This window comes from Echeneis naucrates, chromosome 22 (assembly GCF_900963305.1).
Source record: "Echeneis naucrates chromosome 22, fEcheNa1.1, whole genome shotgun sequence".
In the NCBI taxonomy this organism is placed as follows: domain Eukaryota; kingdom Metazoa; phylum Chordata; class Actinopteri; order Carangiformes; family Echeneidae; genus Echeneis; species Echeneis naucrates.
In genome coordinates, this window is record NC_042532.1 from 16,628,316 (window position 1) to 16,645,092 (window position 16,777).

General features: G+C 43.4%; 1 protein-coding gene across 1 annotated transcript; it reads left to right on the top strand.

The window, feature by feature from the left end:
* The first annotated feature begins 14,313 nt into the window (after nt 1-14,313).
* Nucleotides 14,314-15,675, top strand: slc35g2a (solute carrier family 35 member G2a). The gene has a single exon (XM_029494458.1). It carries the CDS (start codon nt 14,314-14,316, stop codon nt 15,673-15,675), a length of 1,362 nt encoding a protein of 453 aa, XP_029350318.1.
* The last annotated feature ends 1,102 nt before the right edge of the window (nt 15,676-16,777 follow it).

The following is a 16,777-nucleotide window of genomic DNA, read 5'->3' on the forward strand; positions in this document are numbered from 1 at the left end:
TGTTGTTTGTTCCCCACATTTCATCTTCTATGCTAACTGCTCGTGTCTAACTGATGATAACCTGTCCATTAGACATCAGCTGTTTCTCACTCCCACTGTATGGATTCTTGTTTTCTATGCAGTCCTTTGATTACAGAAATGCACAGAAATTAACTGCGCTTCACACTGTGACATTACACAGTTCATGACATATATAAACAATTCATGTTTAACTTAATGATATCTGATTTTTCAATGTAAACACAACAGCTTTAAAAATATCAGAATCTGACCACTGCAGTGAAATGATGTTGCTTACATTAGACCAACAAATTGGCATAGTATCCTGAAGCAGTAACACTGTGAAACTATGAGAGCTGTTTTGTATAACCCTGGTCCAACCACAGCAACCAGAGACTCTTCAGCCCTGCCACAGAAGGATGTATGCTGATCCAATTCAGGCCCCATCAGTGCAATAATAAAAGTGCAACACGATGAAACTGTCTCTTTCAGTTATTTTTGCGCCCATCTTGTCTCTAATGTAATTTTTATCCCTTTAATAGTCTCTGTTTAATATCGGTCTCTTCAGCATCACATGACTCACAGCCTCAGACAATGTTCACAACTGCTCCAGCATGAGCCTACAATTAAGGAAGTAAATTAAACTTGGCTTTACAGCAATCATTTTCCTGACTCAACCAAAGTTGGTTTGCTCAGAAGAGTGACAGCGAACAGGTCTGACAGCAGCAATGCAGCTAATTACACAACAGGAAACCACATCACAATGAAAGTCTTAAGCAGCTCAGGGGTGACAAAACAAAAATTCTTGAAAGTGTTGTGCAGGATTGACTGAACAGGTACAACACACTTCTGTAGCACCATCATGCCACTTAGAAAACAAACTGTAAAACACGTGCTCGTGTAAGTTACAGTTTGGATTTACCTTATACTAAATGTAATGGTCATACAAAGAGACTAAAGTGTGCAAATAGCAGTGATATATATATTTTTTACATTCCTCTGACTACACTGAAAGCATCCAATACTGGACAACAATAGTAGCAGGAAATATTTCCATGGCCAAAATCTTAAGTCGAGGTTACTGCATATTGAGCTCTGACAAATCTAAACCCATTACATAATGTCCTGAGCTGTCATTAGCCCTAACACAAAGCACATCCCGCACCCGAGTAGTTACAAGCCTTTGGTTTAAAGACTACCAAAAGGCACAGTTCATATTAAAGAATCTGGGCCTGTGATTTCCAATGTGATTTATGCCTTCATGTTTGAAGTAATTAAGATGTATAGAGCATCTTACCTTCATTAGAGTCCCTTTACAGGGCAAATTTGCTTTGCAACTTTGAAATCAATTGAACTCAAAATGAATAACCATTACATATTTATTTCCAGCCATTAACGCCTTACAACTACAACAATCTACACACGACGAATGACTCATTTATGGCCTTTTAATAGGAAAGCAAGGGCAAGAAGCCAAGCCATCTGAGGTATACAGGGAGGAGGAATCATCCACTATTTCTGTTAACCCTAAAATTCTATCTAAAGGTTTTAAAGTGGCATTTTCTTCACATCAGTCAATCTTTGAAAGCAATGCAAGAAATGCCATTGAGTGTATTGGACTCCCAAGACAAGACTAGAAAGGCTGTTCTATAAATGAATATTCATCGCTGTGTAGATACAGTGTAGTACATTACCCAGCAGAAATAAAAACTGGGTAGATACATTGACTTGTCTTCTTCAAGGATGAAGCCATGAAACAGCTTTTATTGAAAAAGAATTTCACAACCGAGAGCACATTCATATTAATCTCAACCATAAATTTAGACTTTATGTTTATGCTTTATAAATCTTAATTATCTACAGACACCAAAGTACTATAGCAATGGACAACGGTCTTCATGGTCTAATGCATGAAAAGTAGATCAACTCTGAAGTTCAACCTGACTATTATAAAGCATGGCATGAAAACAGTCCTGCTGTGGCTCACAGAGACGAAGGGCAAAGGTCACAATGAGTGTGTATGGGTGTATCATGTGGTTGGCAAGGATCTCAAATGACATTGGACATATCACAGCCAAGGATTACCATAATGCTGTGATAGAAAAGCATCCTTTTTCCAATTAATTCCAAACTTTACAAATTACTTGTTGAGGTGCACTCTCAAATTTCCAAACAAAGCTAAAATTTTGTATCTAATCAGCTGTGTTGATTTCCTGATTACAGACTTATGTGGCTGTGCCATCTCATTTTTTTATTAAACAAATCAAACATATTCAATTATTTTTCAACACAAAAATCACACAATAACAAAATAAACAGAAAAAAGATTTTGGGTAGGAGAAAATCTCTTTGGACATGCTGTCAGACTGACAGGAAGTATAACAGGACCCGTTGAAATAATCAATAGTCAAATTCAAAGAAAGAAAAATATGGCTGGACTGGAAACACTTTTCAGCGTAATAATGACATTAAATAAGCTCATGTAATGTGTTCTAATGCAAGATAATATAAATTATGTTGAAAATCAATGAGTGGAAGTCCTTTAGGCATAATGCACAACCAACCAGAGTGATGTAACATCACTCTGGGTTTCACACAAAAAATAAACAAGATGTTTCCTCCCATGTCAAAAAAGTCAACTTGCTCATTGTGCTCAGCACAACACCATAATTTGGCAGAATATTTGAATTTACAGCAAGCGTGCATGTAAAAAAAAAAAATCACGTTAAAGAAAACTTCTGCAGAGCAAAAAACTCTAAACAGGAGCCATCCTTTCACATTCATTACCAAATGCAATTCTCACAGCTTCAGTGCACGTGTTGCTTATTGTGCAGGATGTATGAAATGTGATTTGTGCAGTGTGGGGTGGGGTGGGATGGAGACAGAACGACAATGGAAGACCAGTTGGCAGGCAAACAGGCCGCAGATAGCAATCCAAGACAGCCTGCATGAGAAATCACATGGCTGACTGTAAACAAGGCAGTTATGCAACAATTTGAGATCAGTGCATGAAGCCTGGAGGCTCTGTGACCCACTATCAGCTTAACCCCCCCCCCCCCCCCCCAAAAAAAAAAAAAAAAAAATCCTCATAGGTCAGTGTGGGAGGGGAGCCACCACTGGAGCCTGTTTAAACCTGTAGGGCTGGCTGGTGGAGCCCACCCCCCTCCTTCATGTGACTCATGTTTCCCCGCTCAGTGTTGCCTACTTCCCGCACAGAAGGGGGCGGGAAAGGGGAAAAGAAGCGCCATAATAATGTAGCTAAGCGTGCACGAGCCCGTCCTTCTTTAAAAAAAAACCCCAAAAAAAAACAATCTAATATGCATTCACGTGCCTTCATTCATTAGAAATAAAAACAAAAAGCAAAAAAGAAAGTCTCCACTACTCTGAAAAACTTGAAGGCAGGAAGGAGCAGGGATACTGATGTTGACGAGAGAGAGAGAGAGAGAGAGAGAGAAAGGGGGGGGGCGTTCATGTCGTTTGACTGTGTGTGTGCAGAAAAACAAAACTGCCATAGGTTGATGACAACAAAGTCAACGGGCAACGTGGCGGAGGAGGGTGGTGGTGGTGGTGGTGGGGGCGGTGTGATGGAGGAAGGGCTGGTGGTGGAGGGGGGGCGTTTTGAGCTGCCGAAGCGGAGGAAAGCACCGCACGGCGGGGAAGGGGGGCAATACTGTAACAATCATAATACCGGGCTGTGCAAAACGAGCAGGGGGATGCTGTGAAGCCTGCCCTGCAAACAGCCACAAAAACACGTCACACCGCATGGCTCTCTATTTGTTGACAGGCGGTAAAAAAATAATACTAATAATTGTAATAATAATAAAAAAAAACAACAACAACTCGGGCACCGGCTGGCAAAAAAAATAAAAAAAAAAATAAAAATGTTAAATAATAAATTAAATAACAGGCCAGGCGCTGCGGCAACTACTCGCCCTCCTGGCAAGTTGTCTCGCCGAAAAAGGAGGAAAAAAAAAAATGTGAGGGGGGCTAGCTGGTAAGCTAACAGCTCCGCTAGGCTATAATGGGACTGAGGAAGAGAAAGCACATTCAGCTCCGTTAGCAGCTAGCGCCCATCCCCCAACCGACCAGTCCTCCCTGCCCGCGTCCACCATCTTTAATCCGTGCTCCGTCTCCCTCCCCGCCGCACAAAACACCACAAAAAACACCAGACACTCACCTTTCGCGACCATCGCCGAATCGATTATCACCTCCCGGCACGATAAATCGATTTTCGTGTTAATATCGTGCGTATTTTAATATTGAAAATTGGCCGTGCGAGCGGAACCGCGCCTTGAGAGAAGAGCAGCAATCCTAAACCGCCATCTGGTGGTATTTTCCTCTCCGCGATGCAGCGGGAGCGGCGCAGCCTCAGACCGAGACACAGCTGCCCCCTGGCGGACACACGGGGGGCCGCGGCGGACACGCGCCTCCGGGGGGGCGGGGGGTGCGTGTGTGTGCGTGTCTGTGTGTGTGTGTGTGTGTGTGTGTGTGTGTGTGTGTGGCGGGGGTCGAGCACTACGGGAGGAAAGGGAGGGACCGCCAACGCAACGCTCCCGGGGACGCGCACAGGAGCGCAGAGAGGACCCCCCCCCCCCAAAAAAAAAAAAAACAACAAAAAAAAAAAAACACCTGAGCACTTATTTTGACAAGGGTCTGTTAAAAGGTGCATCCTGAAAGTATTACAATAACAAGGGAGGCTTCCCCCACCCTCCAAAAAAAAAATAAAAATAAAAATAAATAAACATAAAATAAACATAAACAAATTGTAGATATATAAATAAACCCCCAAAAACATTTAAATCCAATGCAGCTGTAATCAAAATGCATCACAAAATCTAAATGTAATGGCACAGGAGAGTCAAAGAGATATAAATGTGACATATTTACCCTCAGCTGCCAGTTTAATGCAAAATAAATAATAATCCTGTGTTAGAAAGTCAACATAAACTGACTATGATGTTCAAATTGTTTTGCTAAATGTCATTTTATTATGTTTATTATGTTTTTTTTTTTCAGAGCATGTTGTTTGTGTTGATGTGTCATTACAGTTGAGATCTAATATAGACTACTCTGCTATAAGTGCTATAAATGTGGTGGGCAAAATAATGAAAACACATGAGAGTGCGGGTCAAACTGTTCAACTAATAACTCCAGCTATCTATATTTTTCATTATTTATAAATCTATGAGTATGGTTTAGCTTGACACACATATACACACATATACACACATATATTCACTTTTTTTGTCCTCACAACAGTCCAAAGCACACACAAACTCACTCGCCACCATTTATGATAAAAAAAAAAAAAAAAAAGGATAACTTAATTGTTAACAGGAATTTGTGCATTTAGGATTTTGGAGTAAAAAAAAACAAAACAAAACTGACCACTTGTGGCTGAGCAAAAGTGGCTCAGCCAACAAAGTATGTGTCGTTACTTTAATGACCTTTGACCTGCAGGTTTGTTTGATGGATTCTTTGCCTACCCTCCCTACCTGAGATGAGTAATGTGTGTGTGTGTGCGTGCGTGCGCACATGGCACAACCTCCAAGCTCTTATTCTCCACGAGGTCCTCAGGCTGGTGCTGGATGCACACAAACCCAATTACAGAGCCTGGATGTGCTCACATTACTCACTCATGCTCAGCATGGCCCAATAAAGCCAGAAGGAGGGAAGAGAGAGATGGATTGGGAAAGCAATGGCTTCAGTTAATTATGTTACTCCCACTAGAGGGTTATTAAGTGGATATCAAATACCTGCGTTGTGGTGTGTATGAGAGAGACAGAAAGCATGAAACAAAAAAGAAGAGATGACAAGAATTCCCTTCTTTTTCTTTTTTTTTTTTTTTTGCATTTCCAACAGATAAAGCAGTGATGTGCACACACAGACAGACACACGCATTCACAAATCTACCGGGTTGGCGTTTCATCTGACGGGCGCATTGTTGTTTGCCATAGCAACAGCACGTCTTACCCAGATCCTCCCCTCAAGCTTATTTCACGAACACTTAGAAAAACAAACACTCATACAAGCAAATATTGGGACTTTTCCCTCCGATGTTTAGTGTAATGAGGCAGGTGCCCCCATGGATCAAGACATTTCATAATTCAAAAATAATAATCTTCATGGATTTATTTTCTAAAGCCGGTGACCTTACATGTGTGTTCCATTCTAAGTGGGAGGGGGTGTAATTTGTATCTCTCAGTGAACCCTGTGAATTCTTGCAGTAATATAATTTTGTGTAATTGCAGACTTTAAAACCTGTTTCTGTTTTTGTAGACACAGACTCATCTCCACAGACACACAATAGAGACTGCAGCTTATAAGAACCTCCCTGGAGACGGGATGTGTGTCGCTGAAAGGTACTTCAGGGGAGGTCTCAGTGATTCACGGCCCCCAACCGTTTCTCCTCGGTGGCTCTGGGAATCCAAACATGAGGGATAATTCACATTTCAACTGCCCGAACGTTCTTTGTTGATTCACAGGAAGATAATGCCACCTTTTCTCCTGCTCCCTATTTTTACAGAGCAGACAAGAAGAATTTAGCTGCAGGAGAGCAACCCTTGGAGAGAAAAAGCAGGGATTCTGTGAGGTTTGCCAGAGGTTTGATGGATGACCCGCTCATCAGTACCCTGTGCCATATTGTTCCCTTTTCAGTTTACTCATGGTCCAGACCTGTTAAAGCTGGAAGCAACTCAACAAGTGAATCAATCAAATTCTAGAGACAGGAGCAAAGGGATGATCAGAGCAGCGCTGATGCTGTCCAAGTGATTTAAATTCTTTTATTTCCAGCTATATTTACAGTAATATATGTATTATTGTGACAGTCTATCTCTCCCGAGTCCAGCAGTAACCCATTTCTACTCTCAGGCTGCTGATGTATGAGGCAAGTTCAAATTTTAATATCATGCACATCCTAAATTTAGGATTTCACAGCTATGGTTTCTTTGATATAAACACCGACAACTATGACAATGTGAATAAACATACATTCATTAACAGACAAGATAAATAATAGATCTAACTTTGATTTTGCATCCTCTGGCTGAAATAAAATCAACACTGATGCTATTACGCAATCAAGCCTTAATAAAGTCGGGGGCTAGATCATTCCTTGTGTTTGTCTTCTTCTCTTTTTTTTTTTTAACCTGCATGCTTCAACAAAAGAAAGCTGTCTGTGCAGGGTGTTGCAGCACATTGCAATGTGTTTCCTCTGGGTCTAAATCCTCATCAACAACAGTCTCATTCTCCTTAAACTCATTTGGCAGGCACTTGCCCAGGTTAATCTGTTTCAAATCTATCAGAGGCGTCTCTGAGAGGCTGAACTTTACTTTTTAAGTATGCATGACGCAGTGTTGAGTTCTGTTGTGTCTGCATCATCATTTCTGGATCAACACTGGTTCAAATTGCTCCAACTGATGATGCTGTTTGGAAACTGGGGCACACAAACATGGGTACAGACTTGGATGCGGGGCTCAATAACACCATTCAGCATATCATAAAAACTTTTCCTGGGGCCGTAACCATGGAAACAGAGGCTGACTGGTACGGCATCAACGGAGCAAACACTTGCAGACTGTCAGAGTAATCACAGGTTATCATTCCAGCTGTGGAAAGCAGCGACAAACATCTCGATCTGTGTGAAAACACAAGCCTGGGGGGCTCCAGGGGGCCTTTGATGGCGGGGCCATGGACTCATTTTACACCATCTCTTCATACTGAAATACAACCATTGAGAGTTATGCAACAAAGGACTCGGAGAGAGGCTTCTGTGCCTGTATGCCTACACTATTTTTAAATTCCTCTGACCTTGCTCACAGTGGTGTCACTCTGGAGGCTTTTTTTTTTTTTTTAACTTGCTCATCGCTCTGACACCGTTTCTCCCCACCCCTCCCGACTCTCTTCTTCTCCACCGCTATGGTATTACAAAATGTATGAGATGCAGAGTGCCATATTAGAAAGAACCATTGCAGTCTATCATAACGTCAATTCTGACACACATTCACACAAACAGATGGTGATGGACACAGCCAAGTTTTTTTTTTTTTGTTTTTTTTTTTTCCTGCAGTGTGTGTAACCCAAACTCAGAATTCCTCGATTATTTTTACCCTGATCTTAATCTCAGGAAGAGTGTTTTCTTTTTCCCTTTTCTTTGTCCAACTCCTTTGTGTATCCCTCCTGCCCGGTGGAGGCCTGATGATGAATGTGTCCTGTCTGTGGCTGCCGTTGGCTTATTTCTGCTCTCATCAGCTCCCGGTGTAATGAGAACAAGCACCCAAGCTTTGGATAATGTCACATTGCTTAAGATTCATAAACACCCAAAGTGCTGAGCACAAACCAAGAACAGTGAATACTACTGGATTATCTTTTCTAAGAAAAAAAAAATCATGAAACTGTTAATTAAACTGTTGAAATTGTCTATGAACAGTAATATTCAACTGATAGACTGAAAATTATGAGGCCTCCAGTGTCAAACAAGTGTGAAATTGGCAGACACAGAGCATCCTACATGTCTCAGTAGAAAGAATGTTTTCAAAAAACACAAGAAAACAGAGCTGCGCCTGCAGCTGACAGTAAAATAAATAAATAAATAAAAACCCAAATTTAGTGCACTCAAGTTGAATCTGCTGCTTCTCTATCCTTTAGCATCCTCTATAATTCATTTCTTCTTGACCAGAGATTGAGAGAGAATGGTGAACAGAAGGCAAAGCTTCTTGATTCTGACCCTCACTTGTGTTTGACTTCATCAGAAGCTTCACTGCCCTTCCCCATACTCTTCCACCTTCTGCCCCCTCCAATACCTCCGCCTTCTCTTTCTCCTCTCCCTCTGCTACTTCTTCCCTGCTGTCAGTTCAGCTCTTCTTCCTTTAGCATATTATTATCACAGCAAGTCACCAACTCCTCCCAGGAGCCGCCGCCTCCAACCCTGAATGAACCTATTTCCAAAACCTGGCTGCAGAAGAGTTGATGGGATTTGATCCGTGCTCTAAATAGCTGAGTGAGCCCGATGTACTCTTATTTGCCGTAGCCATGGAAACACTAGATATTCCTCCTCTTCCTCAGAGGAATAACCTAAACCAAATAGAAAGAAAGAAAAGGTCTGTTAAATTTTGGACCACCATGCAGCTGTTTGAGTTGCATGGCCACAGGGAAAGCAGTTCCAGGGACGGGTCCATTACATCAGTACACGAGGAAATTAACTTTTGCAGTCAGCTCTCTGTTTGTCCACGATGAACTCTTTCTCATAGCCAATTTCAGCTGCATTTATTTCAAGGGCAATTAGTTGAAAACTCCACCCCGAATGCTTGTGTTAGATAAACAAATAGCAAGTTTAGTGCTTGACTTCCCTGATTTACAAGCTGCTTTTTGTGTTTTAAGGGGAACAGTGCCCTGGGGAGTAAATCCAAATTCCATCTTTTGGAAAACAAAACAAACATGAAGCGCAACCGTTCTTAAAAAATATCCATAACTCCCTGCCATACTCCAGAGTCTTTAATGTAGATTCAAGATTTTTATAGCCCTGTCGCACTGCAAAAAGCTGTTTAGTGAAGTGCTTTTCAATGGTTGGCTTTATTTAAAGAATATTATTAAAAGATTCCCTTTTCCCCATCAATTAGGATGAGTAGCATCAGCCAAACATTTTGGTAATTTGGATGGTTAAATTCAAACTAACTTTAATGAATGCTAATGTTCATGGGTATTTACCAGTGAAGACATATGCATGTCACTGGAGGAGATCTTCACTGATTAGCATTAAAGGATTAAATATTAAATATTGGTGCTTTGGAAATGAATATTTTTGATGTATTCGATAGGAAGATTTTACTCTCACAGGCTTGTGCCATTACACCATCAAAAACTACTGTAAATAATTTCCAACTGGATGAAATTTTTTTGTTCAGTCCTTAAAATCTACAAAAGCCAAAGAGTCCATGAATAGGAATCATATCTCCTACTTACATAATGAAAACAACTTTGAAAACAATGCAATGGCAGGTTGCTGAGCCCAAGCTACTTTAAATCAATAAGTCTTGAAAATTTCCTTTTTGCAAATCACACATAATAAAAATTCCTCAGTTACGGTCTTTGCTTTCTTTGTGGCTTATTTTATTTATGATATTTAACCACTGCAATATTAAAAACAAAACAATGCAAGGATGAGGGAACAAAAAACAAACTACATACAGTCTGCTCGTTCCACCGTTTGACTTACAGAAAACCAGCATGATTCCTTTCCACTGACCTGATTATTGCAGATTTTGCCTTGCTGTCACACTTTCAGGGCCTCAGAACAGTCATTGCTGACAGCATTACAGCTGTGCATAAAGTATTTGCAGGTATGAAGTGGCCAAGTTCGATTTGATATCAAGGAATATATGAGTTTTATAGTGGAGGGGGTCTTTTTCAACTTCGTCACACGCTCGTGATTCCACATTGTCTTTGGTCTCGATATCGATCGCTCTGCTTCTGCCAGAGTCCCTGCTGGAGGAGTGAGTCCCTTGTGCTAACATCACAAGAACAGCCGGAGGCGTCTTATTGAACTGTACAATGGTCCGGATTATAACAACGGTGGGCCCAGCTGCATTTAGTAAAGGTTAATACAGCTTGACATGGAGCAGATCGCACAACTTTTATGGCAGCCAAATGTCAAAGCAATCACTGTTGGGTTGCAGGAAGATGAAATCGTGTGAGGCGGTGCAGTGTTTGTGAGTCACTGAGTAGAGAGAGAGAAAAACCAGCCTCCTTTAAATCTCCTCTCACTGTTCTTACCACTGCAAACATGCAGTGGAGGTTTAGCTCTTCATGATTAATAAAAATGTGTTTACGGTTCTTGCACTTTCATGCTGCAGCGAGAGCCAGCTATGATTTATTTGCTTGTATATTAACACCAAGATGAAGCTAAACTCTAAACCATCTTCTGAGTCCCTGAACTACTTGACCCACATGGCTAATGGTAGGTCTTATAACCTTTTCCTATTCCAAAGGTTCCAAATGTGATTTATTCAATGTGATATATGCTTTGACTGACACAAGATGCATCCAAGCTGTAAGTAAAGAAGACGTCTCAGAAAGTCTGAGATTGTTTTTGATCAGGTCCGCAGAATCAGCGAAATCTGAAAAATTTTGAGGTCAGCAGTTTTCTCATTCTGGCACTTTCTTCATTTTCAAATCCAGTTGAAAGAATTGAGGCTCTGGCATTTCTGATCGAAAAAGTTCACATTGTTAGAGAAACTTTGGAAATGCCAAGGTTAGCAGTTTGATCCTTGTGCGACACTTTCAGAGCCCAGAACTCTAAACCAGGGGTCGGCACCCCGCGGCTCTGTCTGTGGCTTTAAGAAAATAATGTGAATAAATAATGGCTAATTAATTTCAATAAAACTGATTTCATTTAGCCATTTTCTATGTAATAGACACACCTGCCCCCCAAAAAAAGGTTCTGAAATAATATAACCTAGTTATTTCATTTCATAAATCTGCCAAACTACAGCTCTTATAATCATGGCATATGTGTAATTGAACTATATATGCGATGTTACCTTCAAATATTTGTGATAATAATTCTAATAATATACTAATTATAGAAATCAGTGTTTCCAGCTATAAGTGCAACCATACAGGCCACATTTGTCAAAGCAAAAATATTTCGAACTGATTGAAAATACTCATTCAGTGTGTTCATGTGTGTGTCCTCCCCCTGAAAACACACACACACAAGGTGGGGTGACACAGTGATAAGTGCTGGTGCTCAGTGGCTGCTGCGCATGCTCAGATGCCGTCTCTCTCTCTCTCTCTCTCTCTCTCTCTCCTGCCGGGCTCTGGTGGGGCATCAGCAGCGGAGCTCCGGACGCTGACAGGCGGACACAGATCGGGAGGTCCGGGCCGGGCTGAGGCGTGAGGCGGTGCCCTTCAGGGACCCTCCGCAGGTGATGGAGCGACGGAGATGCTCTGAGCAAACGGAGGCTGAGCCAGAGTGAAGTCACAGGTAACCAGGTGAGAGCGTTTATTCTGAAGATTCAGTCAGATGACCGAAGTGGGAGAACCGACCGAGGTGTCGCCGAGCACGAGGGGCGCGCGTAGAGCGCGAGCGAGTGCACGCGCGCTTCTCGTCTCCATTCAAAGAAAGCGTCACGGGTCACGGGTCGGGCTGTCATTGTAGGCTACAACACAACACAACACAACACACACGTTTGACAGCAGGGATGTGATGTCCAATGTGTGTGTGTCTGTGTGTGTGTGTGTTTTCAACCCTCTGGCGTCACAGGGGCGCATCACCTAGATAACCTTGAGAAGCACATCTCCCTTCACACACAGACTCACATTTACATCATAACAAGCTACAACCCTTAAGCATCATAAAACACACACACACACTCTATAACAACACATTCTGCAGTAGATCAGCTCTGACGGATCTGTTTGAACGGCTGTATAATGCTTTCAGACTGTTCAGTTGTTAAGTAGTATTGGCACCATTCACAAAGCGACCGCCGTGTTAATGGTCAGTGGAGAAGAACTATTGGATCTGGGCTCTCAGAGGAAGTAAATAAAACATATGAGAGGATACAAGTAAGTACAGCAGGACAGTCGACAGTTTAATTCCTTCCACTGAGGAAGTGGAAGCATCTTCACTGTTGTATGATTTATCCTCGAGTGTGCTCGGTTGTAGCAGCTCACTTCAGGAGCTGTGTAAGGTGTGAAACAAGCTTTGGAGGAGAGGAAAGCAGCAGCAGCAGCAGCAGCAGCAGCATTGCAGAGGCCGGGTGCATCAAATAGAACAATAAATTTTACAGACCGGGACAGGAACATCCTGATTCACATCAGCACAGGGCATATTTGTAAGAACGGGGGCTCAGGAGTTGAAAGAATAGTTCACCTTCAAGTCACCAAGGCCAAAAAAAAAAAAGTTCTTTTAAAAATCCATATTTTCGAAGCCTACCTCATATTCAATAATGAATGAGCTCCTGCCATCAACCAGCGAGAGGCACACAGCAAACAGCACCACTGTGGTAATTAGGATTAGGACTCAAAAGTGGGAATACACGTCCACTGACAGCAAAGCTATGGTGGCAAATAATAATGGACTGCTTTATGTTATTATTGGATTTCTATGATTTTCACATCAATACACAAATTCCAAGATCTAAAAGAAACTGTCTTAGTTTACTCTCCGGAAACAACAACCGTTTTATCCTTGATGAGTTGTTTTTTTTTAGGGTCAAATGTGTCTATTTGTCGAGTCCAGATTTGTGAAATGTAACGCTGCCACCATATGAAAGCAGCTTGAAAGCATCACTTGGAAATAGTTCCGCTGTGGGCCTCTATTTGTTCAGCTTTTAATAGTTTATTTGTGTAGCGCATATGATCTATGACACAAACCCTCCCACTTTTTTTTTTTTTTTCTCCAAATGGACTGGCTGAGATTGATTGAGTAGCATTTGCAAAAATAAAAGCCAAATTGGTGTTGAGTAATGCCCAGAGGCTCCGGGGACATAACTGAGTACTATGCTCCATATGCCTTTGTGTGGATAAACATTATGTCATGCTAAACTATCCCCCATTCCCACACTAACCAGTGGACTGCTGAGTGCTGTACAGCCAGAAATGCAGCAGTGCGCCGCTGTAACACCTGCAAGGCCGTATTGTTCTGCTGCAGAGGTCCATTACCACGCCAGTTACAAGTTAGTGATCTGTGGAGCAGCACCCTGAAAAGAGGAGTGAAAGAGACAGACAATATGGAGGAGATGGTCAGGAATGAGAATTTGCACCCGTTTCTATAAACGTGAACTCTAATGGACTGACAAGCTGACGTGTGCTGTGCCTTTGTATTTATTTTCCTAAAGAGGGGAAGAGGCAGACAGAGGGGCGAGAAAAAAAAAAAAACCAAGGTTGACACAGATAGGAGACAAACGAGACAGGAAGCAGTTTCTTACCCAACTACCATCGACAACTTGCCACGAAGGTCCTGCTAATTTGGAAGAACAAAAGGCAGAATAATTATTGTTTCTAACACCTCATCATGATTCTGCATGGTCCTGCTGATACGGACTTATCAACTCTCATCACAGACAAAAAAGAAAAACAGCTACACTGGTTCTTTCCCAGAAGGGCAGAGCTTACGCACATTCACTGCCCGCGCATAGGAAGATATGAGTCACTGCTATTATTATCTTGTATATTAAAGATATATGAGATTCCGCACAGGAGGGAGGATTTCAGGAGCGTCTGTGTAAGAAGTAGAGAAATTTAATGTGACTTTAAAAATGTTTCTTTTCTTTCCTTGCCCTGCAGGCGTCCGTCCACTGAAGTTTCAAAATGGAGTCCACTCACCTGCTGAGCAGCTCTAAGAAGAGAGTCAAGATCCACCCCCACACTGTCACTGCTAAATATGCCACACAGGCGCCGTACTCCCCTCAGCCTGGAGTGCACACGCACTTCCCTCAACCTGGGGATGAAGGCTATGATGACGCCCCGTCTTTTGAGGACTTTGGCTCCTTTCTCGTGGAGACGTCTGACAGGAAACAGCTGACGGAGACCAAGAAGTGGCCTCTGACTCTGTTTGGTCCCAAAGACAAAGACAAGGAGACAGCTCACAGAGCTCCGGCTGCAGCGGGAGGAGAAGGAGGTGAGGGGGTGGCCAAAGCAGCAAAGGGGTCTGGGAGAGGGGTTGGGGAACAGCTGGCCAGCTTTGGGGAGGCGTCTGTGTCTGCGTCTCGGCTCACCTGGGTGGGGCTGCTGGGGGCTGCGCTGGCTCACGGCTGTTTGATCGTCCTGACCCGTGTGGCTTCTGAGCGCTTCAGCCTCGGCCCCCTGTTCCTACTCTTAGTTCGGTGCATCGTCCAGCTCCTCTCTGTGGCCGTCCCATTGCACAGGGGGGAGAATCCTTTTGGACCAGAGGGCTATCGTCTTCGACTGCTCTGTTACGGCATCGCCTACTCCCTTTCTCTGTGTTGCGCCTACTCGTCTCTAACCTTTGCCTCTCCCGGAAACGCCACAACGACCTGGCGCCTGGCAACTACAGCGTTGTCAGCGACCTTGGCCTTCCTGCTCCTGGAGGAGCGGTTAGGATTGTCTGATGGGATCAGCATAGGAGCAGGGCTTTGCGGTTCGGGGCTTGTGCTACTTCCCACAGCAGATGAGAGCAACTCAAATTCCACGACAGACCCGGTTGCATTCTGGAGAGGAGCTTTCGGCTGGTCTCTTTCTGCTCTCGCTGGACTGTGGATGGCCCTGGCGCTGGTCGGGTATCGCTCACTGAAGGAAAGGGTGGGAGTCGGCACTGCTTTGTTCACGGTAAGCTGGACGGGCTGCCTGCTCGCTCCAGCCTCCTTGGCCCTGCTCCAGGAGGGCTGGTCCTGGCCTGGTAGTGCCACAGCCTGGGGCCTGGTTCTGGGCCTGGTCGCCTGTTCGGTCGCAGCCTTCCTGGGTATGACGCACGCCCTCACGCGCCTCCATCCGGCTCTGGTATCGGCCTCGCAGAGCCTGGAGATTCCTATTGCCATGCTGTTGCATCTGGTCGTGCTGCCGTTGGTTCCCACTGCACCCGAGGTCATCGGGAACGTGATGGTCATACTTAGCGTTAGTTGGCTGGTGGCAACGAAGCTCCTCCCCTCTCGAGGGGGCAGCCGGCGCCAAAGGGAGGAATATGAGGAGATTCTGGACTCGCCCATCAAATAGACACGTCCTTTCTGCTCTTCACGCCTCCACTCTTCTCCTCTGCTCACTCCCTTCTTCATGAGTTTCCAGTGTACATAAGAGACTGTTAAATGTTTATTGGAGCGTTCTCTATTTTGTATTGTCCTCTTTGCTTTTTGGAAAGTACCAATATTGTAGTGTCTGTAGTAGTGACTATGTGATGTGAAATTAAAATCTCTCTGATGAACAGAATGCATTCCAGAAACCACTTGTAATCACAATCTTGCCTTATTAAGAGTGTGTGTGAGCGTGTGCATATTGGCAAAATCTCACAGGAGTGTAATGTCCGTCACTTTCTACCAGCCAGTTGAGGGTCGTCCAAGGATTGATGCCATCTATTTGGCTGCTGGCAAGAGACAGTATGAAAAGCAAGAGATGGGAGGCGAGGGAAACGAGCGAGGCAGACAATCAGAGGAAGATAAATGGGGGTAGAGAGAGAAGATGATGGGATTGGCATACTGATAAGGAGCAGAGGAGTGAGGACAGTGATGGCAGATGATGAAACCGAGACGAAAGGAGCGGCGGCGAACGGAAGCCAGATGTGATGGTGGCTGCTTATTGTGCTGTGTCAGGACAGCTGGCTGATAAAAACACAGATCCATCAGTGGACAGCAGTCATTACGTCTAATAACTACCTCTCAGACACCTCTCTCTGGGTCGTTCCTCCTCTGTTTTCCCCATCATTAGCCTTCTCCTTTCCTTTTTTCCCTCTTTATCACCTCTTCTGTCCGTTAAAAAATGAATGAGCAACACATCACGCCCCTTCCATTCACTAAAATCTAACCCACACTGCACAGATGGCGGCTAAAGAGGTATAGTGAGAAGTCTGTCTGTTCTACTATCCTTGCGACTCTATCATGACGCTCCTTTTCATCCTTCTCTTGACATTGAAAGAAACAAGAGATGAAAATAAATTCGCAGCTCTTGGCAGGAATTTCTTACCCAGCTGCAGATTTATAAGGAAAGTTAGACATACACACAGACATGCACATTCGAATTCACCAGCATGAGCACAAATACACATTCATAGCATGCCAATAAGTCATTCATTAGTGGAAGTACTTGTGTGATCTCAGTGCGCTGT